At 39.1% G+C, this 22,178-nt stretch overlaps 1 protein-coding gene across 1 annotated transcript in view; it reads left to right on the top strand.

Annotated features, from left to right (window-relative positions):
* The first annotated feature begins 123 nt into the window (after nucleotides 1-123).
* ubr3 (ubiquitin protein ligase E3 component n-recognin 3) overlaps nucleotides 124-22,178 on the top strand; it is a 28,712-nt gene continuing 6,657 nt past the window's right edge. The window contains exons 1-32 of the mRNA XM_077536274.1: nucleotides 124-649; nucleotides 1,665-1,804; nucleotides 2,053-2,205; nucleotides 2,375-2,515; nucleotides 2,795-2,835; nucleotides 3,374-3,440; nucleotides 3,505-3,635; nucleotides 3,715-3,943; nucleotides 4,032-4,211; nucleotides 5,286-5,419; nucleotides 5,532-5,618; nucleotides 5,700-5,765; nucleotides 6,777-6,866; nucleotides 6,977-7,105; nucleotides 7,184-7,236; nucleotides 7,314-7,447; nucleotides 8,424-8,509; nucleotides 8,599-8,740; nucleotides 9,162-9,258; nucleotides 10,374-10,515; nucleotides 10,742-10,846; nucleotides 11,491-11,661; nucleotides 13,016-13,461; nucleotides 14,235-14,323; nucleotides 15,430-15,579; nucleotides 16,143-16,276; nucleotides 16,497-16,607; nucleotides 16,821-17,021; nucleotides 17,105-17,241; nucleotides 18,159-18,244; nucleotides 20,368-20,473; nucleotides 21,548-21,648. Coding sequence (XP_077392400.1) covers nucleotides 216-649; nucleotides 1,665-1,804; nucleotides 2,053-2,205; nucleotides 2,375-2,515; nucleotides 2,795-2,835; nucleotides 3,374-3,440; nucleotides 3,505-3,635; nucleotides 3,715-3,943; nucleotides 4,032-4,211; nucleotides 5,286-5,419; nucleotides 5,532-5,618; nucleotides 5,700-5,765; nucleotides 6,777-6,866; nucleotides 6,977-7,105; nucleotides 7,184-7,236; nucleotides 7,314-7,447; nucleotides 8,424-8,509; nucleotides 8,599-8,740; nucleotides 9,162-9,258; nucleotides 10,374-10,515; nucleotides 10,742-10,846; nucleotides 11,491-11,661; nucleotides 13,016-13,461; nucleotides 14,235-14,323; nucleotides 15,430-15,579; nucleotides 16,143-16,276; nucleotides 16,497-16,607; nucleotides 16,821-17,021; nucleotides 17,105-17,241; nucleotides 18,159-18,244; nucleotides 20,368-20,473; nucleotides 21,548-21,648 — 4,513 coding nt within the window. The 5' untranslated portion in view covers nucleotides 124-215. The remainder of the gene's footprint in view (nucleotides 650-1,664; nucleotides 1,805-2,052; nucleotides 2,206-2,374; nucleotides 2,516-2,794; nucleotides 2,836-3,373; nucleotides 3,441-3,504; nucleotides 3,636-3,714; nucleotides 3,944-4,031; nucleotides 4,212-5,285; nucleotides 5,420-5,531; nucleotides 5,619-5,699; nucleotides 5,766-6,776; nucleotides 6,867-6,976; nucleotides 7,106-7,183; nucleotides 7,237-7,313; nucleotides 7,448-8,423; nucleotides 8,510-8,598; nucleotides 8,741-9,161; nucleotides 9,259-10,373; nucleotides 10,516-10,741; nucleotides 10,847-11,490; nucleotides 11,662-13,015; nucleotides 13,462-14,234; nucleotides 14,324-15,429; nucleotides 15,580-16,142; nucleotides 16,277-16,496; nucleotides 16,608-16,820; nucleotides 17,022-17,104; nucleotides 17,242-18,158; nucleotides 18,245-20,367; nucleotides 20,474-21,547; nucleotides 21,649-22,178) is intronic.

The following is a 22,178-nucleotide window of genomic DNA, read 5'->3' as shown; positions in this document are numbered from 1 at the left end:
CACAAAACAAACACACTGATATATGCGTCTGAACAATATTGGGAGGCAATTAAGCGTGTGACAAGCGTGTGATAGTCATTCGTAGGCTGCGTATCCATTTTATATTATATAAAAAAAAAAAAACGACAAACGCAAACAACGAAAAGTATCGCGAGAACCCGCGAGAACATGGACGCAAGACAACAAAAATAAATTTGTGGACAACAAGCCAGCGAATGATGGCGGCGTCGCTGTTGCGCCGGGATAAGAAAGCTACTGCCGCTCACCTGAAGGCAGACTTAAAGCGGACTGACAACAGCTCTGCGGTCCGACAAATTCACGAGCTCCTGGATGACGTGCTAAATCCCGAAAAACCAGCGACGGACACCGAAGCGCTTGACTGGTGTAAATGTCTAATTGCAGGGGGCGAAGCATTCGAGGAGTTCTGCAAAACGGTCCGGTCTTATGACAACGCGACCCTGTGCGGATTGGTATGGACGGCTAATTTCGTGGCGTACCGATGCCGGACCTGTGGAATCTCCCCTTGCATGTCACTGTGCGCCGAGTGCTTCAACAACGGTGACCATACCAGTCATGACTTCAACATGTTCCGGAGCCAGGCTGGCGGGGCCTGTGATTGTGGAGACAGTAATGTCATGCGAGAGAGTGGGTAAGCCAAGTTTTCGGCTAGCTAAGCTAAAATATGCTAAGCTAAACTAAGCTAACCTATGCTACAGTGACAGGTGCTGTTCTGAAGGGAGCTTCTCGTTCATATTCAAATGTCGTGACCCACGTCACCGATATTTATGTCATTTTGTGCAACACTTAATTTCCAAATTACTACAAAACGACGTCGTCAATTTATAATTTCGCCTTTCCGGCAACTAATGGGTTAGCATTGACTCAACAACTCCCAGTATCCAACCATTATGAGCATCACTCAGCAGCTTGAAGTTGATCATGACTGTATCTTATAGTTATGTGGTTGTTTGGACATGGTCGCAGAGTTATATCGCTGATAAACCTGTTTTATTAAAGCAACACGTCAAATTGTGGTAGTGAATGGTTTGAATGATGTTGCCTCATCGTAAAAGAACGATTGCATCAATTCTGCACCTGCTCTTCCCGATTAGGGAGTGTTCCCCAACAACAAACACTCTAAGCCAATAATTATTCGTAAGTACGATAACAAAAAAAAAAAAATGCTACTAAAATATTTTGTTGGGCTGTCAAACATTTTGGAAAAATCCTACATTTTTATAATCTAAATAAAACCAGGGTATCAAGTAAATTTACAATAGTCTGTAATTCTGTACATCTATAATTTATTTAAAAGTTTTCTCCTTGTATGTACATTGCCAATAATTAGTAGCTCAAATGCTTTAAGCTTCAAAATATCCTTCAAAAAAGGTTTAAACGGTGTTCAATCCACTAATCTAAAAACAAGGTCTTAAAAATGCTAACACACATTAAGGTTGTAAATAGTCTCAAAATAAGTTACCATTCTTAAAAAGAACATTTACTGAATGGACTTCTGATAACATGGCACAATCACGATTGCGGAACCAACAAAACAGTGATGCGGTCTTAGTGCATGCTCTTATATGCATGTCTTTGCTACAATAATATATATATATATATATATATATATATATATATATTTATTTATTTATTTTTTTTTACAGGTTTTGCAGACGGCATCGGTTGAGAACAGGAGAGAACATCCCGTCAATTCCCAGAGACCTTCTGTTGATGTCAGAGTTGGTTCTCCCTCGCTTTATCCTGTCTGTCATACAGTATTTGAGAGATGGCTACACAGAACCAGGTGAAAACTAGTTATTAGTTATCGATAGGTAAATAAAATATGTACTGTATGTGACCCAGTCAATTAATGGAAGTTAAGTCTGAGTTGGAACCTAAGCCATAAACACTGCAATATAATATCTTATTATAGTAAATGTGGTGGATAAGTTGTGCAAGCTGCATACAAGCGTTATGGTCTTGTTTACATCCGGTGTCATGTTTACAAAGAGCTGAGAGTCATAACTTTTATTTATTATCTCCCTGCACTAGACAGCTCAGCTGAGAGAGATCTACAAAAGGTTCTTCAGCAGCTGGAGCCTCAAATCTCCTTCTTGGAAGAGCTCACCAAAATGGGCGGAGCAATGCGGACTGTCCTAACCAAGATCTTGACCAATCAGCAAACATTCAAGGAGTTGAGCATGGGTAAACTTCTCATTCACTTACATGGCTGGTTTGTTTTTTCTTTTGTTTACGTTTGCTCTTAATGGTGTGAAGCACAATTTTATTAGTAAACATAATGTAGAAAAGAAAAGCCAGCAAGTTGCACTATCATTGATGAAGTGCTATTTTCTTTTTGACACTTCTGCTTCAGGCCAAGAGGATAATTTGTTCGCTAAAAAGAACTACGACAAGTATTTGGCAGCATTGAAGAATTCTGGCCTGGTGTCTGTGGAGGATAAGACTCAAAGTGCTGCCGATGTTGGTGCGGAAGGAGGAGCTGATGCCCTACTGGGTGAGATTTTTATATTTTTTTTCTGAATGTTATTACCTGTCCTCATCAGAATATTTATTCAAAATTCGATTGTAGGATTTTGATTATCCGTCAGTCTGATGTTCAAATTTTAATGTCATCGTAAAAGCTTGAACACTAATCTTGAAGGTGTTCACTTTTAACTTTAAAATGTGCGACATTTCTTCAGTCACTTGCTTGGATGTAATGTTTAACGACCATGGTGAATAACTCTTAACAGTCTTCATGAACTTGCTATGCCCAATTTACTTTCACTTTTAGGATCCGCAGCACCAGGGAGCCCAGATGAGTCGAGCAAAGAGGTTTGTACAAAACTGATATTGTTTTAAAATGTTACAATGGAACGTCTGAGGTCAAACACGATTTGTTCATGCATTCTGGTCTGATGTGGACACTTAATTTTCACATTGAAAGTAAAATAAATCTGTTTTAGGGTCAAACTGTTGCTATAATAAAACATTAATTAACTGTACAGCCAATTTTTAACATTAGCGATCAAACAAGTTTGAAAAGAAGTTAACTGGTGTTAATATTAAGAATAGACACAATAAAACAATCTTAGATTTAATAACCAATTAAAAAGTGCATTAGATGTATGTACAAGGTCACATTGGGCAAAAATTTTGGGATCCAACTGCAGACTTGTTGCATAATCATCTTGTCATGTTCGTCCACTGAAATAAGTGTCAAATAAAGCAAGAGAAAAATTTGTGCAACCAAAGCAACAGTTTTACCAAAACTTGACTTGATGAGGATCCACTGTAAAGTTCTCTCTCTCTCTTTGTTTTTAACTTTTTAGCTTGTAAATTAGATTTTTGTCTTTCTTTTTTTCATTCCCAGGAGGACCAAGACGCGGGCCAGTCCGTCGGTCAGAGAAAGAGGGTTAAGCTGAGTAGCAGTACAAAAGGTAATATGAAGGAAATACATATTTTTGAACCGCTTTTCTTATTGTGTGTCTTTTCTTCCCTCAGACTTGTCTATTATCGAATGTTTGAAGCATAAATGTTTTTTGGAGGAGCTCCTGTTTTGGACAATCAAATACGAGTTTCCTCAGAAGAAGGTCACCTTCTTGCTAAACATGTTGCCAGATCAAGATTACAAGGTAACTCTCAAGTAACAATTTATCATCTAATTGTTGTGCAACAATTTAACTCATGTTTTTTTTGTGTTTGTTTTGGCAGATCACCTTTACAAAAACATTTGTTCAGCATTATGCATTCATCATGAAAACCCTGATGAAAAGCCACGAGTCGGACACAATGTCCAACCGTATTGTACATATCAGCGTGCAATTGTTCAGCAACGAGGAACTGGCTCGTCATGTGACCGAGGAGTGTCAACTGCTGGACATCATGGTCACTGTTCTCCTTTACATGATGGAGAGTTGCCTTATTAAAAGTGAACTTCAGGGTGAGTGCTCACCATGGCTCTGTAAAATAAAAGCTTCCGGATGTTATGACCTGACCTTCACTGGTTTGAATCGTTTCGCCTTTCTCAGACGAAGAAAACAGTCGCCATGTTGTGGTGAACTGCAGTGAGGCTCTGTTGAAGAATAACACATACTGGCCATTAGTTAGTGATTTTATCAACATCTTGTCACACCAAAGTGTTGCAAAAAAGTTCCTGGAAGATCATTCGTTGTTGATGCTGTGGATGAGCTTTGTTTCATTTTTCCAAGGTAAGTCCTTATAGACTGTGAAGTAGCTGCACGTTTTTGTTTTTTTTCCCCCTACTGTGCGGAAACGTGACATCACACTTGCAATAGTCGTTTAGCTTTCTTAAAGAGGAAGTCAACCCACCAAATTTTTTGACAATATGTTCTATGCAGCCCCACTAGTCTAAATTATGTTTAATATTGCATGAGTGCAATAGGAGTTAAGCAGCAAATTCAGTTGTTGTTTCCCCCCCCCGTCTCAGGGGGCGGCCATTTTGCCACTTGCTTTAAAATGAAGATGACATCAAATGTTGCTCAGGTTTCAGGTAACAGCCAATCACAGCTCAGCTTCAGAAAACAGGTGAGCTGTGATTGGTTGTACCTGAGCCCAGAGCAATATTGATGTCATAAGAAAGTGGGGTTTTCCCCAAAAAAATGGGGAAAATGTGTGAGTTTGCTCAGGGCTCAGGCAACAACCAATCACAGCTCACCTGTTTGCTGAAACTGAGCTGTGATTGGTTATCTGAGACCCGAGCAACATTGATGTCATCTTCAGTCGACAGCAAGTGGCAAAATGGCCGCCCCCTGAGATGGATTTAAAAAACAAACAAACAAAAAAACAAAAACAAAACAGGTTGATTTTGGTGCTGAAGTCATATTCCACAAGCACAATAGTTTAGACTAGAGCTTAATGATATGATCCAGAACAGTTTATATATGAATTAATTTTATGGAACCAAAGAAGGATAAATATTCACAATTTGACCATTCCTGCTTGCACAAATATACCCTTAAATGTGAGTCATTTGTTTTTGTCATAATGATTGCAGGTGAACCATGGCACATATGAGCCCGTGTCACTGAATTAGAATTGTGTTTTATGCTGCTCACTTGCCATGTGTAGTCACAACACTAAAAATAACACCCCCCCCCTTCGCTCAGTGGGTTTGAGTGTCTTCTTGCTGGGTTTGTGCGCACAGTCGCGCTACTACATTGTAGGCCTGTCTCCTACTATGAATACTCAAATGTACAGTCCTAATACTGTCCGGTCACAAAAAAACATTTTTCTCTCGACTTGATATTGTTCTGCTGTGACAGGAATGAACCTGAATAAGCGGGAATTGAATGAACATGTGGAATTTGAGTCTCAGACATACTATGCAGCTTTTGCAGCTGAGCTCGAGGCCTGTGCACAACCAATGTGGGGGCTTTTAACTCACTGCAAAGTCAAAGTAAGTTCTGCCCCTTTTTTTTTTTTTTCTCTCACGCTTGACTCTTGACACTTAAAACTGCGACTCTACAGCCATATAAGGAGTTTGAACATATTGAACTGTGTCTCTGCAGGAGACTCAGGAATATACGAAAACTGTAGTCCGCTACTGCTTGGAGACGCTTCAGATCTGGTTTGATGCCATCAGCTTTAATGATGAGGTAGTTCGAAAGGCACAGTTCTCGATATGCAGACAAGCCGTTCCCTCTTCAGGTGTCTAATGGCTTATGTTTCTCTTCTAGCCTTTGCCAAATCAAGTGACATTTCACTTGCCACTCCACCGCTATTATGCCATGTTCCTCAGTAAGGTATGGGATTTCAATGCACCGTACAGATCACGGTCACATAATTCACATATTTGCACATTTTTGAGCAACGGGCATTTTCCGTTATTTGCCTAAACCTTGGGTATTTTCTTTTTTGTGCCCGTTACCCTCGCGCCACCTGGAGGAATCTTGGTGGTGTTATGTGAATTTAATTCAGACACTGGTGTGTCTGACTAGGGTTTTTTTTTCCGTTGTGTTGTTTTGTTGGTGGTTGTGGATTGCACCTTGCGTACATTGAAGTGAAACTGAGAATATGTTTCTTCTTCTCTCCCGATGAAGGAACTTATTGCTCGTGTTAGGGCTGCTCGATTATGAAGAAAATGTTAATCACGATTTATATTGGTAATAATTGAAATCGCAATTAGGATGATCATTTATTTTTTTGGTAGAAGAAAATGTTTAAACGTAAAAAAATTTTGGAGCAATTTTTTGTGTGGAAAAACTATAATTGTGCTAGTTCATTTTGAATGAAACGAAATTGATTAAATTTATTTTAAAATAAAATAAAAAGGTTGCAAATGTATAAATTAGTATGAATAATCTTTTTTTTTATTATGCTGTTTTTGTATTTGTGGAGTGTAATAATTGAAAATGTAATTCAATTTCTATTAATTGCACAGCCCTAGCTTATGAAGTTAGTTGACTTTGCAGATAAAATTTAGTAAATTCAACACACCATTTTTTTCAGTGTGCAGTACATTAAAAAATGGATCCAGAAACATTTTAATTAAATGTATTGTTTACTTTAAAATTCTTTTAAAAATTTGTTATTTTGTGCAACCACTCGACAAAATAAAATTTTGTAAAAAAAAAAAAAAAAAAAGTGATCTTGTGGCATCTACACCCAATTACAAACCCCTATTTCTGTGAGGGCGGGGCATCAATTATTTGCAGATTTTTTTTATTTTTAATGTATATATTTACATTAGGGCTCGCTACCTATCTTCTGTAAACAGTGGGTGTTTATTACATGGTTTATTTGAACATTCCCAGGCTGTGAAGTGCCAAGGCTTGGACCTGGACAGCCTCCTGCCTGATCAAGAGATGCTGATGAAGATCATGGTGCATCCATTGCAAATTCAGGTATAGCATGCTTGGCTTTTTCTGAAAGGTTCTGCTTTTTAGGCTTCTTCTAAGGATGTGATTACCTCCAGATGATTTATAAATTTATTAACTGAAATGTTTGATTGTAGGCATGTCTGTCAGAGATCCATAGCAACATGTGGGTCAGAAATGGCTTGCAGATAAAAGGACAAGCTATGACCTACGTGCAGTCACACTTTTGTAACTCCATGATTGACCCTGACATCTACCTGCTACAGGTTAGGATAATTATTAGACATATTGCTCACATAGGGAGGTGGTGGTTATATGTCGAATATCTTCCGCTTGGTTTGTAGGTTTGCGCATCAAGGCTTGACCCTGACTACTTCATCTCGAGTGTTTTTGAGAGGTCAGCTCCAATTTAAGCACATTTCTGTATCTTTTATATTACATAATGCTTAGAAGAAATTGTCTTCCAATCCGCAGATTCAAAGTGGTTGATCTTTTAACCATGGCATCTCAACATCAGAACACTGTGTTAGACTCTGAACAGGAAAGACCCATGCTCGAAGGCGCTCTGACTTTCTTAGTCATACTGACAAGCCTTCGCATTCATTTAGGTAAGTGGTCCAACACACGTCATAGAGCTGACACTGCCGCTCTCATGGTGAATAATGACCTTGTGATGGCTGATGATAAAGGGAAGTGCGTTGTTGTGTTGTCCATCAACAGTTTGTTGTATTAGTTGAGGCAGGAAGTGGTTAGGGTTAAGAAGTATAGTGGTTAACTCCCCTAAAGGTATGGAGGACCAAAACTGTCCAAATATAAAAATACTGGTACATAACTAACTAACTAAATAAATAAATAAAAGTGAAAATAAGAACAGATATTGAAAATATATTTAAAAAAAAAAATACAAAAAATACATATAAATGGAAATAAAAACAACCCAAAAATATATATCCCGAAAAAATAAATATAAAAATTATAAATGTGATAAATAAATAAATGTCAAAATAAATGTAACTATAATTAAATGTCAATCAGTAAGTAAAAATGCTCTGCTCTCAGATTATTTATGTCATACTGCAAACGCTCTCTCAGGTCTAAATGTCATTCAAATGAGGACAGTCCTAAGCGAGTCTTGGGTTAGGATGTTATATATTTATTTTTGTATTTATTTTGACATTTATTTTTATATTTATTTTTATTTTTAGAATCCCGTTTTTTATTTTTTTAATATTTTTTTTAAACTTTCATTTATTTATTTAGGGATATATTGTTTTTATTTCCATTTATATTTTTGTATTTTGAATTTTGGCAATTTTGGTCCACTATGGGGCTTCTGTGTTTCGCCCTATGTAATTAAAAATAAATAAATAATTCTTACGATTGATCACTGATATTTAGTCAACTGCCTGTCCATAATTTTAATGAAGGCGAACGTGAGATAAGCATAACATAGCCATATGCATTATGTTCTCATCTAATCATCTCAATCATCTTATGTTTAGCTATTTAGTTTTCATGAATCCAACCCAAAATAGAAGCATTCACGAAAGCTTCTCACGTTCTGCTCCTCACTCTTACCATCAGGGATGACGGATGATGACATCCTTCGGGCTGAGATGGTCTCGCAGTTGTGTATGAATGATCGCACTCACAGCTCACTACTAGACCTTGTATCCTTTCAATAAATCCAAGAGACGCCACATGAAAGCTAATAGACTTTAATCCGTCACCAACTTCTTCCTTAAGAAAATTTTCTCAGATTCCTGAGAATCCCAACCCAAAGAGTGGCATCATACCAGGAAGCTGTAGTTTTGAGGAGATGCTCTCCGCTGTGGCTGATTTCAAGGCACCGGTGTTTGAACCAGGCGGTTCCATGCAGCAGGGCATGTACACACCCAAAGGTAGGATGCGCTCAGGAAGTCAGGTGATCAAATGATGTGTGTGTAAACCTGGATTATGCTTCAAAGTAAATTAAAATGACCTGATTTGAGCTGAAAATTATCTACTTCTACTTCTTCTACTTCTAATTATGCATCTTTGTTCAGTGTTGTTTAGTGCCAGACCAAACGATTAAATCGTCTTCCATGAAATGGCAGAAGGAAGACGTTTTGTTTTATGAAAATTTTGTACTTTGGCTCAACAAATTGGAAACGGTTGGCCCTCATCCGACCACTTGGTGGCAGGCTTGCACTACTTGCAGAAGCCGAAGTAGTTATGAGGGAAAACACACTAATGTCACTTTGGAGCAGCTGTTCCAAAGTACAACTCATCCTTCACCCTCTTTTTTTTTTTTTTTTTCTTTCTTTTTTTCCCCCCAAACAGCGGAAGTGTGGGAAAATGAGTTTGACCCCATCATGGTTGTTCTCCGAACTGTTTATCGACGTGACGTGCAGTCCGCAATGGACCGATATTCAGCATTGTAAGTTGAACCTTACATTTCCCCTAATAAATTGTACCATTTTGTTTTTTGTATATTTAAACTAGCGTTAATTTTCATGTTAAGTCTTCTCTAGCTAAACAAACGCATCATGCTCTATCCACTTATCTCATCTGTTCATGAAAGGACATAAGAAAGGTCAGGTCAATTTGGGTGCTGGAGTTGCTTCCAATTAAATAGCTGTCGAGAAAAATCAATATTTCAGGCTAAGTTGTAATAGAATAGAGGAAATCTCCCTCGTTTGGTTGTGGGCCTGAGACAAATGTGTCACTTGCACTGAAAGAAGAATCCTTGGGGTTCACCTTCCTCAGGGTATTGGAATGAATGGCAATACCATTACTACTGAATAGTAACTCAGGTTGTGTGTGCAATGATGGTAGGCAAGATAACCTTTGTATAATGGTTCTCCTTTGGGTGTACATGTAATTGAAAGTACAGATGGATCACTGATAGTTGTTTTTCCACAATGCCGTCACCGTTTTGAAGCTTTCAATGTGCGACGTGTGATGGTTGGCTCTGATATATGGAATCATGTTAAAAAGAGTGTGAGACCCAGTGGCTCAGTGAAAAACAATTTCACCAATGTTGTTTTTGTGTGATGTCTTGACAGTTCTTGGACGTTTATGGGTCATTAGCCTACATTGTGTTTCAATCAATGTTTCAAGTCAAGAACATAAATAGAATTATATTCCATATAATTAGCTTAATTAAAATGTAATAGCATTCTAGCTGAAAGCATATTCCAGTCATTTATTTAGTTGGCGTTGCGGCTTTTGCAAACTGTGCAAAGTTGAGATTTTCCGGCACGTTTTCGCGCACAAAGCTGTCAACTGCAGAATTGTATTCTCAGCTCTCAGACTGTTCTTTCTGCAGGTTTGCTGACTTCAACTGGCTTACTTGTCAACGTTTTATTTTAAATTTAAAACCGGGTTGTCGTTTTTGTTGACTCGTGTTGAATCTCAGAACATGTATGCATATAAATAATAGGTGTCTGTTGGCGGCGATAGTTACAAGATGGAAGATTTTAAATATTACAATTTACAATAATATTTGTCCTATGCTGTTCTTCTTTTCCTCTGGGGTATTATGTCGACCAGTTTAAAGCAGTCTGGCATGCACACGGGTAACCCATGGCCTCCGTACAAGGAGAGGACCCCCCTGCACCCGTGCTATAAAGGCCTAATCAAACTATTGCACTGCAAGACCCTTCACATTGTGATATTCACTCTGCTTTACAAGGTAAGCCATTCAACAGTGATTCTGTATGTTGTACCTCTCATTGTGCTGAGACTCTTTATGACAATTAGTGCTTAAATGTTGTGCAGCAAGTTTTCGGTACTCATGTGTTGTCACATATCAGGAGAGACAGGATGCAAAAGATGGAACATTTTGAAATGGCAGCATTGCACACATATTTTATATCGAAATAAGCTTAGGATATAATGTACCTTCATTTTTGTTTTAGATATGGATGGATCATCAGAATATGTCCGAACATGTGCTGTGCATGGTGCTTTACCTAATTGAGCTGGGCTTGGACAACCAGGTTCAAGACAGCAAAGAAGATGAGGTAAGGTGCAGGGAGGGAGTTATTTATTTTTTATTTTCTTGTATTTATTTATTTATTTATTTACTTATTTACTTATTTATTTATTTATTAAAGACATTTCCTTAATCGTACTGAACAGGATAAAAAAAAAAAGGGTAGATATTGAATGGATGGAAAATAAATACTCAATAATTAATTATTTTCTTATTGAAGTCCTAATTCCAAGAATTCCTTTATCTTAACAATTGCAACTCCTATTAACTGATCCCTAACTCCCTACTTGAAATAAAAATGATTAGAAATCTCCTGACCATAAAATACACTAGACAACTGTAAATGAATGAACTTACTCCAGCACTCTGATTTTTGAGACCAGTGAGCATGCATACACAATCAGGGGTTCACTGGCTACAAGCACTCACTCCTCAGGTGCAAACGTTGTAGTTTGAAATGGTCCAAACTACAGCTCATTTCTTCCTAGTGAGGCAGCAAGCGAGATAGGCCTGAAGTAATTGTGTGTAGTTGCTACCAATAAGTAGTTGAAGGCCTATTCACCCTTGGTGATCAATTTCCACATGATCAACAAATGTGTTTGGTACTCAAGTATTCATTTCTAAATACGCAGCCCAGTTGTGACCCACAAAGCATTTCCACCATATTTTCAGGAGCCTTGCATTGAGGAGCACTGTCATGACAGTTGGTTCCCCGGCACCAACCTCATCTCCAATCTGCATCATGTCATCAACTTTGTGCGAGTTCGAGTTCCCGAGACGGCACCCGAAGTGAAGCGCGAGGCTCCGCCCAGCACCAGCTCAGAAGCTTCAGCCTATGGGCAGGTAAAGGACTGAGCTTGGTGGAAGCAATTTGATGGCCTCGTTTCAATTATTCTATAAAAAAAAAGAGAGGTTGGGATCTCCGTTTCATCATTATTGTTGTAGTTCAATGTGCTATCTTCACTTCACAGAACTCCAGGCGTCTTTCAGCCAATTGGAGAGAGGTAGCCGCTTGTACCCTTTGCTGATTTGAAAACGTCTTTGCGCATTTGTTTGTCTTGCACATTTTAAAGTAAGCCTCCCTGGGTGTGCTGTGGTTTGTGTATGACGCCACGCTTCAGCAGTTCCCCGGTCTCTCAACTGTTGAAACTAATTATGTGTGTAATACAGGTTTGGGTAAACGCTTTTTAACTGCATGTCAGTGTGATTGATGTTGTGTCTGGAGAATATGATGTATGTTTATTTAACAGTGCGGCACAGGTTCTTTTGTCAGGTCAGGTCATGGCAATCCTTCAGATGGTAGTACGCTTCATGATGACTCCCTGGGTAATGGCTCTGTCTGTAGCACTATCAGCAAGGATGATAAAAGAAATGTTGGCAGACTTCTTATAACAGTTAATTTGACTTTTATGTGCATTGTACCCATTTGACTATGGTAATGAAGCATCCTTCCAATCCATCTAAGTCCACTGGTTTATTATCATTGTCAGACTTCGGCGAGATGGTGATTTCAGGAGGGCACTCGGGTGCAGGTGCAATAAGAAGTAGTGTTTGCTCTTGGTATATTTTGTGCTGCTGTGAAGCATGTTATGTATAAGATAAAAAATAAATAAAAATAAAAAAAAATGTGAAAGAATGGCAGAATGTCCAAAAGTTTGAGAACATTCCCCCAACCCAAGAAAAAAATAAAATAAAATATAATACTTTAATACCCCCACAAGTGGTTAACTATAGACATATCCACGGTGTACTTTTAATCACCACACAGACTAGGTAACAGCTAGTTAAGAAGCAGCCGCTAACCAACAGTAAACTCAGCACTCCCATACAGACTCACACGTCACTCACCAAGCCAGGCCCCACCTTTTTAAGCCACACACATTCAAAGTCAGAGTTATTATAGTGTCAAACATGAAGATGGCGACTCCAAGTGGACAACTATAATCGTTGAACCTCACAAACACATTTTTTTGTTGAATGCAAAATAAATTTGTATCCGAGATGGGATAATCGGTAGATTCTAAAAATACTTGATAGGTGCAGCTATATTTGTCCGCAGAGTTTGTTTTTTTTCTTTTTTATCGTGGGACACTAAATACACTCAACAGCCACAATATTAGGTATTATGAGATTGAAGAATTTGAAATTGAAGACTTTCAATTCATTAAAAAAAAAACATAATTCGCTGTCATCTCAGAACCTGCGTGAAGCCCAGGTGTTCAGCCTCGTAGCGGAGCGCCGAAGGAAGTTCCAGGAGATAATCAACCGCAGCAGTTCGGAGGCCAGCCTGGTCGTCAGGCCCAAGAGTTCGTCGACGCGCTGGGTGCCGCCAGGTACGCCCCCGCAGCTGGTGACGGAGATCCTGGAGATAAGAGAGAGCATGCTGTCCCTCCTCGTCAAGCTGCACCAGAAGCTGTCGTCCAAGCAGAACTCGCTGTCGGAATCCTGGCTAGATGATATGGACGCGAGCCGTCACGCTCACGGAGACGGCATTACAGCCATCGAGCGAATCCTGACCAAGGCGGCCACGCGGAGCTGCCAAATCAAGCGTAGCATCCAAGACATTTGCGGAAAGGTCTGTCCTCCTGTGCCACCCAAAAAGAACAGTCCAACAGACAAGAAAGCCATGGATAAAGAAGAAAGGTAGCACACAGTTTGCTTCCATTTCTAAAATAGATTTTCATTAATGCCATTTGGTATTTATTGAACACTGCACTTTATCTGGCTTCACTTTGAGCTCCCCAAAGGGAGGCACTATTTGAGACTATAATCAAGATCCGGAATTGGCTTTGCAGCAGTTATGTAATGTGAAGGAAAAAATTTTTATTCAGGTCCATTAAATATTATCTGGTTTCGTCAAGCCACTTGATACGTTTTCATAGGCAAATATGCACCTTATCTTTGCTATTTCAACACTGAAAATGCATTATGCAGAATTCCCAACTTTGTCAAACCAAGATTAAGATTCAGTCAGGGTTAGCGGGGTTGTCATTCCACAAGTAAAATATATACACTCTCCATTTAACATCGCCATTTTTTCCAACGACCACCATCAGGTAGCAGTGCGTTAATTCCAAAGTGAAATGAGGAGCCACTCATGAAGCCATCAGTGAAAGTGATTGAGCTGTCAGTGTTTTTAAATCCCCAAATTAGAGACTTAATTTAAAGTAAGCATCTGAGTTTATAGTGTGGATCTTAATCCATCTCAACTCAACTTTATTTTTAGAACACTTTAAAAACAACCACAGCTCCATTTAAGGTGCACTACTGTCGGACACTTTAGTTTGTCAACCTTTCCAAATTTTTGTTCTCAAAGTGTCAATTTAATGCTTAAGAGACATACTCTCTTGGGTTTTGTTGCCCATAGGAGCCATCTATTAGTTTAATTACATTTCTTTCCTTACTCTAACGTTCAGGCGCCAAAGAGCTCGAGAGAGACAACAGAAGCTGCTTGCTGAATTTGCCTCCAGACAGAAGAGTTTCATGGAAACGGCTATGGATGTCGGTAAGGAGAATTCTGATCCCCCCATTTTTAATGGTGTGTACATGACCTTAATAAAGCACACAACACAAATGGCAAACCCAGGCAAGGTGATGCGAGGTGGGCTTTGACAACTGCTGGCCTGTTAAAACAAATGGAGAAGTGAATTCTCTCGTTGGAGGCCGCTGGTGGAGGGCACAGGGGATCTTTGTGCTAATAGTCAGCTGGACACGCAGGGCCCCTCTGACACAATATGGTTAGTGAATGAAGAATGACTGCTGTGGTCAGACGGGGACTATTGTCACCTCTGTGTAAACACTTCCTGCTGAGCTGGGACTTTATTTGAAGCCCACTATGCTGCGTTTGCATCCTTGCACCAACGTGTCATCAAAATTTGATGAGGTGGAGGTGGGCATCATTTTTGCATAAACTATTGTATTAATAATTATTAATTGATATTTAACCACAAACCCATTTTCCCGTTCATGTTTACTGTTTAAGTTTAGTTTTAGATGGCGCTTTAAAATGTAATCTGAATACATTGAGACAAATGATAGCAATATTCAGTGGCTATACAAGACATGTTTAGTCAATTCCATTAACTACACAAGCACTTTCAACAAGCTTCGCATAGAGACGTATCCAATCTATTGCATGAACAACACTTGTACACTCTAGAGGTACGCAGCCTTGATGCTGAAAAAATACAATTTGTGTTACCTTGTCATTTCACCTTCAGTGGGTGTGCACAAGCACTCAGGCAGCCTCAGGCAAAAGCTGCCACAAGTGACCTTTTTGTTCAGTTCCATTCTCCCTAAGAGACATTAATCAACACAAGGTGACATTTATGCTCAATATTTACTGGTAAACACATTTCTTAACATTTAAACTCATTTAGATAATCGAATGTCCAGTCAGGTAAAATGTGTGTATAATTAACTAATCGTTTGTTGCATCAGTGGGCTATCCAGTGAGTTGGGAAAGGTAAAGATAAAGTACACGTCAGGTACATTGAGATCCAATACAATAGGTGGAGAACAAATGCAAAGTTTTATAATGCTGAGTTTTTATCGGCATAAAACTTCTTGTTAGATGGCGTCAATTTCTTTGAATCATTTCGTTTGTGCCAGAATCGCCAGAAACGGATGCAGCCATGGACCTGGGAGCGTCTGAGATGATGGAGTCAGAAGTTCTTTATGACTGCGTGATCTGCGGACAAAGCGGACCCTCCACAGAGGACAGACCTACTGGCCTAGTTGTTCTCCTACAGGCCTCATCGGGTACTACTGCATCATTTTTTTCCCCACAACACATTTGGAATAATAAGGATTTGCATTGTTTTAGCCTATGCTTAGTAAAACTACTCACAATATGGGGAAACGATGGCCCATGCTAATACTAATATTATTTTTAACACATTATAAAATTGCAGTATTGCAATATTGATGTGAGTGAATGAAATTTACAATTCGCAATAAATGAATAGATTTGCATATTACTGCACTTATTCAACCAGCTACATTAATGTCCATAAATATTGTGAATTTGTGACATCCAGACAATTCTCATCTTTTGTCCTCTAAACACCGCTACAATGGATTTGAAATGAAACAAACAAACAAGATGCACTTTCACTGCAGACTGAGCCAGTTTTGCTGCTGTTGCTTGAACGTTACAAGTTTTGATGTCAAAATAATTTAAGAGTTGGCTCAAAATTATGTCATTTGTTCATTTCTGAAGCTCATTAATATTTAAAGCATCCACAGTATTTAGGTTGAAAAGTTAAAATGCATACAATCGACCAGTATAAATCTCAGTAAATATTTTTAAACATGTCTTTCAGTGCTTGGACATCGCTGCAAGAGCGTAGAGGCAAAGAATCTCCCGACCAGTGACGAAGAACACATTTATTCTGCTGACACGTGTGCTGTGGCTCATGACGTCCGACTCACCCTCTTACAGCGGTTCTTCAAAGATGTGGGTGACTCGGAAAAGCAGCATTAGCTTTACTCAGGAAGAAATTGTGTAAAAAGCACTTGGAATGCTTTCAGGCATTTGGATTTCCTTTTATAAATTACAGCTCAATTTAGAGAATGCATTAGTGTTTTTATTTTGTAAGAAAATTAACAAGATGACTTTCGGGTTTGATGAAGCAAAGCTGCATATTGATGCGACCTTTTTCCTCTCAACGCTGCAGAGCTCCTGTCTGCAGTCGGTGTCAATAGGTTGGGACGGGGGCGTCTACGTGCAGACCTGCGGACACACTTTGCATATAGATTGCCACAAGTCATACATGGAGTCTTTGAGGGTAATGTGAAAATGCTTGTCCTCAAAATGCCGATTTGTCAAGCTGATGGATGGAAATAGAATCAATAATTGTCGATTTGTAATGAGCATCATGAATCAAGTTATTGACCATAGATTAGGTAGTAAACCCATAAGTTTTAATGAACAACCCATGTATTAATCCTCTTTTTTTTTTTTCTTTTTTTTTTTCCCACTTTTATTTTTTATTTTTTAGAATGACCAGGTTTTGCAGGGATTCTCCGTTGACAAGGGTGAATTTACTTGCCCGCTATGTCGGCAGTTTGCCAACAGCGTCCTTCCCTGTCGACCCGGACGAGGCTCTGAGGCTGGCGCGTGGCACTCTCCCACAAACAAGAAGACCAGTGTGCTAATAAAGGAAGTAGAAGCTCTTCAGGACAATCTAGGCCTTTTCCCAGTAAGTCATTTGTGACTACGTGGTTGACCTCCAGCAGCTTAATCGTGCTTATGCATGAAAGAGAGTTGTTTTGATTTTCTCAGACGGAGTCCAACTTGAGTAAAGAGATGGAGTTGGTCATCAAAGACATTAAAAACACTACCCAGAAGAAGTACATGGATTACGGCAAGAACCCTGGCTCCCCTGACAATGATTTCCTTTTCATGTACTCTTTGGCAAGGTAAGAATCTTGAACTCTGTGACTTACTCTAAATGGGCGGAATTATTTGGACGGCTGACCTTTGCATCCACAGGAATCATCCACTTAACGACCACTACATTAGGTACAGCTTCACAACAAAACATATCTTTACAAAGTTACTAACCACCAAGACCTTTTGCTCACCTAATGCTGTGGTTCCCTTCACGCTGAATACGACAATACATATGGGTGCCTGTTGGCTTCTCTGAAGTTCAATGAACAGCGGAAATTGCCTGAGGAGTGGAAAATTCCACTGTCACAGGGGCGCTCTTATCAGCAGAAGCCAGATGGAGCTTCATTGTGGCTGCATTATCTATCTGAAATAGCTTTTTTTTTTTCCCCACACTCTCAGGAAACTCAAGAATTTGCCCCCACTTTGCTGGCCAATAGAAATGATTTGTGTGAGATATGTACAGATCACTTTTATTTTTGTAGCACCTATCAGTCTTGAGCATCTATGGACTCTTAAAGTCGGGTTTAGCCTTTTCAACTGTATGCTTACCGGTGGAGTTCAGCATTAATGCTGCTTCCAGCTACAATTTTCGTGTAGGTCAACAATGTCTGTGCAGGTGACTGATTGTCGCAGAGTTAAGAGTAAAAACTGCGTTAAATGGCAACATGACTTGCCAGCATTTTTCATAGCAAAAATACATTGCAGTTTAGGAGTCATTTTCCCTTTTAATGTGATATGTAGAAAATGTCAAATGCAAAGTGATGCCAAAAAGAAAGAAAGAAAGAAAAAAAAAAAGTCTACATGTCAATGTAATTTGTGTCTGTGGCAAAAGGATGATGAATGATGTAATGTATACAACTTGCTTCTTGGATTGAGTTATGTATTTGTTTACATGTGTACTAAATACATAAATAAATTCTCGGTTCACTTTGTGCTTCCGTAGGACCAACCTGGAATTAGAACTTGTGCACCGAGGAGGCAACCTTTGCTGCGGTGGTGCGAGTGCCTCCGCCAAGCGCTCATGTCTCAGTAAGCTTTTACTCGCACGCTCTTATGATACTTCTGGTTGACAAGAGTTACGTGGATAAGGAAGTTTGACATTTTAAGTCTCCATGTAATAATGATGGAAAATGTATAGAGAACGTTGCTAAATATCTCTAGATCCGAGTTGCTTAATACTGACTAATGTCTTTGACTTAGTGTGCTTCCTGTTTGATTAAATCAGAGGATGGTGAAGTCAAGAAAAAAAAATATTACCGGGATAATATAAAAAGATGTTAATCAAAGCAGGTATAAAGGAGAAGCTAAAAAAAATAATTATTGGTATGTCATGTGATTTCATTGTTATTGTAATCCCTTCATACTATGTCGAGCAAAAAAACGTGACCGGACGAATATGAGCAATATGAATTCACACGTAACGGAACGTATGGTGTTCTACAGGGTTCAATTGTGGGGCCACTGCTGTTTTCATTCTGCTGCCCCTGGGTTCCATTTGAAAAAACAAACAAAACAAAAAAAAACAGCAGTGATTGTTTTGAAGTGCAATATAAATGTAAACCTGATATGTTTTGTCTTGAATTTGAAAAAATTATTTTATTTTTCAATAAAGAAGGGTTTAGTGAATGCACTTAGAACGAATGCCTTAGATTATCTCTAGCTAAATTGCTTCATTAAATGTTCATTAATTATTAAACTAATCATTTTACATCTAGTAAAGTGCAAAATTCCCCGACTGTACATTTCCCCACTGGCCTCTGCCTCGTAACAAATTGTCAGATTGTGTGATCCAACTCATCCATCCGTGTCATTCCTGAGCCATAAAAAGACAAAAGGAAACAAAAGATCCATTTACAAAGGTAGTCAAGGATAGATGCTATCCTAGCTGATGGCCCAGGTGTCATGGTTGACAAGGGTATATAATGGAGAAGCTAGATCCAAGCTGAATCTTAAAAAGCTTTGCTATCAATACAAACATACAGTCATGACTTAAATCTCAAAGCTCAATCAATTGCGAACGCACGCGCAGATAAATGCGTGGACGTTGCAGGTGATGCGGGCAGGTGAAAACATGCTTCACACACTATTTTTAGTTTGGAAATTAACCTGTCAAAGTTGAGGCTGCCGCAGACAAATGGCCTGTCATCCTTGAGTGGCTGCAAGGAGGTTCATAGCGGAGCCGTCTGAGCTACATTAACCAAGCAGCCATGCCCACAGACAAATTTTGCTCAGTTACTATGCATTAGTGTTCACTCTTCTTCATGCCACTGATTTGCAGGTAAATGGCTGGGATGCTCCAACGGTGCCTTGTAAACTTGTTGCCAGTGGATAAATTGTAGATCATTTTTAAAGGCTCCAGAAAGTTTTGGTAAATTGTCCTGTTGAGCCAGATAGCTGAACCACCAGTTACGCCTGATGTTGCATCAGAGGTATGATGCAACATTGTAAAAGACCTTGGTGCACTTTTTACATTTTTATTTTTATTTTTCTCCTGACCAGGAATTAACAATAACAATGTAATGCTTGTCTGTTGTCTTGTTTTATTTCTTCCTGCTAAATTGACGTAATTTTACAGCTCACTTGACATGGCATAATGCTCTTTTGTTGTATTTTTTTTTTAATCTGAAAAATGACGAGGCCTTTTGATTTTGTGCAAGGAAAAACAATAGTCCTTCACCTATTTTGAGTGTCATTTTAATTCTTAACAAAAGTTGAGGGGGAAAAAAAAACCTTGTGCTTTTAGTTGTGCCTAAATGATCCCGTGGGGGGCAGTCTTGCTCCAAGTATTGGCGCTTTGCTATTGCAGAGCCCATTCTGCAGTCTAGTCGCATACATCCTGTGAAACACATTTAAGAAAAGATTAACATAGATGGGTGGTTGTCTGTTTGTGTTGCCTTTAGGCCAATGGTTGCACACCTGCTGAATTACTTGATAAAAAGTAATGGAATTGTACTCCAACCACCCCCATAGTTCAATTTACTTGGTTCACAGTGATAAATTAGGCTCTCGGTTATTGGTTATAAGTGCCATCCAGTTTAGTTATTCTAATCCGTCTGAACAGATGTTACCAGTGCTTATAGGATTTATAAAAAATATTTTATTAATTTATTTGTTGGTAAAATAACAGTTTCTTCTTTTTATTTGCCCTTCAGATCAGCTGTTTCACGTGTTGGCCATGCACATGCGTCTGTACAGCATTGATTCAGCCTACAACCCCTGGACGAAGTTGACTCAACTTATACAAAGCAGAGACACAGAGTGAGCAATGTTCTTTTCTAAAACACTCTGACAAAATCACATCTTACCAAAAAATAAAAAATCCACCCCCTCTTTCCAACCTTCCTGCATTGCACCCTGACATTATCAAGCAATCAAAGGACCGTTCTTAAAACACCAGCACTCCTGCCCCCAACAGATTTTCCATCACACAAAGAGGAGCTAAATCCAGAAAATGGACCATGTACAGTTTCCATAGCTACCGATAATTGCTACATCTGGCAAATTACCGGGCACTCCACAGAGAGCGAAACGACCCCCGTCTAATTCACTGCACTGCGTGTTCACCACCAGCGCAGCACTTCGGGCCCCAATTGTGCACCTCGCTCTATAATGCATTCAGCAAAAACACACAAGACACCGTCTTGCTATTTTTTTCCCCCCATCTTCTGTCACAGGTGTGCCACAGTGCATTATCATGTTCTCAAAAGATGTAGCCGCTCTTACACTTGTTATGCTAAAAGTGCTCACAGGCGTGTATTCTCACAGGAGCCATTTGCCGTTTAAAAATACTTTGTCGAGGTTTTGGGAACGAGCTGTGTCATTGACACCTCGAGGCAGCCAAGATGAACCAGTCGCGCTAAATAGGACAGAGAGAGTGAGATGTTTTCAGCCTTTTTTTTTTTTTTTTTTTTTTTTGGGACAGTAGGAGAGGAATGAAAAAAAAAAAAGAACAAGTACGACACATACTGTGCGCTGTGGTCGTAGCAGCGTTGAGAGCTCCATCCATAAAGGCTTTCCGTCAATGCACTGTGGAATTAACCGCTGAGTGCTTTGGTAATGGAGGGCATTATACCTTAAGTGCAGTCCCTTCTCATTCAAAACTCCTGAGGCCTCTCAAGAGTGCAGAGTTTAATTGTCAACAGAAAAGAAGACAGTTAATTGGAAATGGCACATAACAAAACTCTACAAGGGATGCATTCGGCAAACACTTTGATTTGATGACGTTTTGGTGAAGAAAAATATTCAAACAGACCTCAGATCTCTCACATCTTTTAAGATAAAAAAAAAAAAAATGTGATGAGTTAAATGAAAGAGCTCTTATTTGTTTTGCAGTGGTTTTGATGAAGAAAGACCTGAAGTACCCATGCTATTTCGAGACGTCCCATCCCTGTTGATTATCTTTGTGCTCACCATGCCGCAGCCTCTCCGAAAAGGTACAGAGTGTGTGTGGTAGTTTTTGTATGTATTTTTTTCGATTCACAAAAATATATTTCCAGTTGGTTTTAATATTTATTAGGTCTGAGGCAGAATCATGGCTTGTTTTTCCCCATTGGAACAAAGTAGTAACAAAGCACTTGCAAGACACCTCATTAGGTACACCTACACAATCTAATGAGATTTTAATATACAATGAACCCTTAAATATATGCTGGCAATTGTGCGTGAGACCTGCTGCATACCACAAATGTCCATGAGGTCATTGATACTCACCCAAAAACCTTTCCATACTTTGTTCCTGTTCAACAAGGCCCTGTATGACTAAATGAAGCACCTTACATAGTTCAACATGGTTGCTTGACACCAAACTGCCACCAGAAGCCAAAGCAATATTTTTTTTTATGTTAAGTATGTTTTTTTCAGGACCGATATCAATTATTGGTAGTCAAAGAGGGTGGTGACCTATATTTGGAGCTGATGTATTTTTTTTTCTTTTTCTAAAAATAGAAATATTTATATATAAAAA

The sequence above is a fragment of the Festucalex cinctus genome, chromosome 11, assembly GCF_051991245.1.
Source record: "Festucalex cinctus isolate MCC-2025b chromosome 11, RoL_Fcin_1.0, whole genome shotgun sequence".
NCBI lineage: Eukaryota > Metazoa > Chordata > Actinopteri > Syngnathiformes > Syngnathidae > Festucalex > Festucalex cinctus.
Note: the sequence above shows the minus strand (reverse complement) of the source record. Positions and strands in the feature narration are given on the sequence as shown.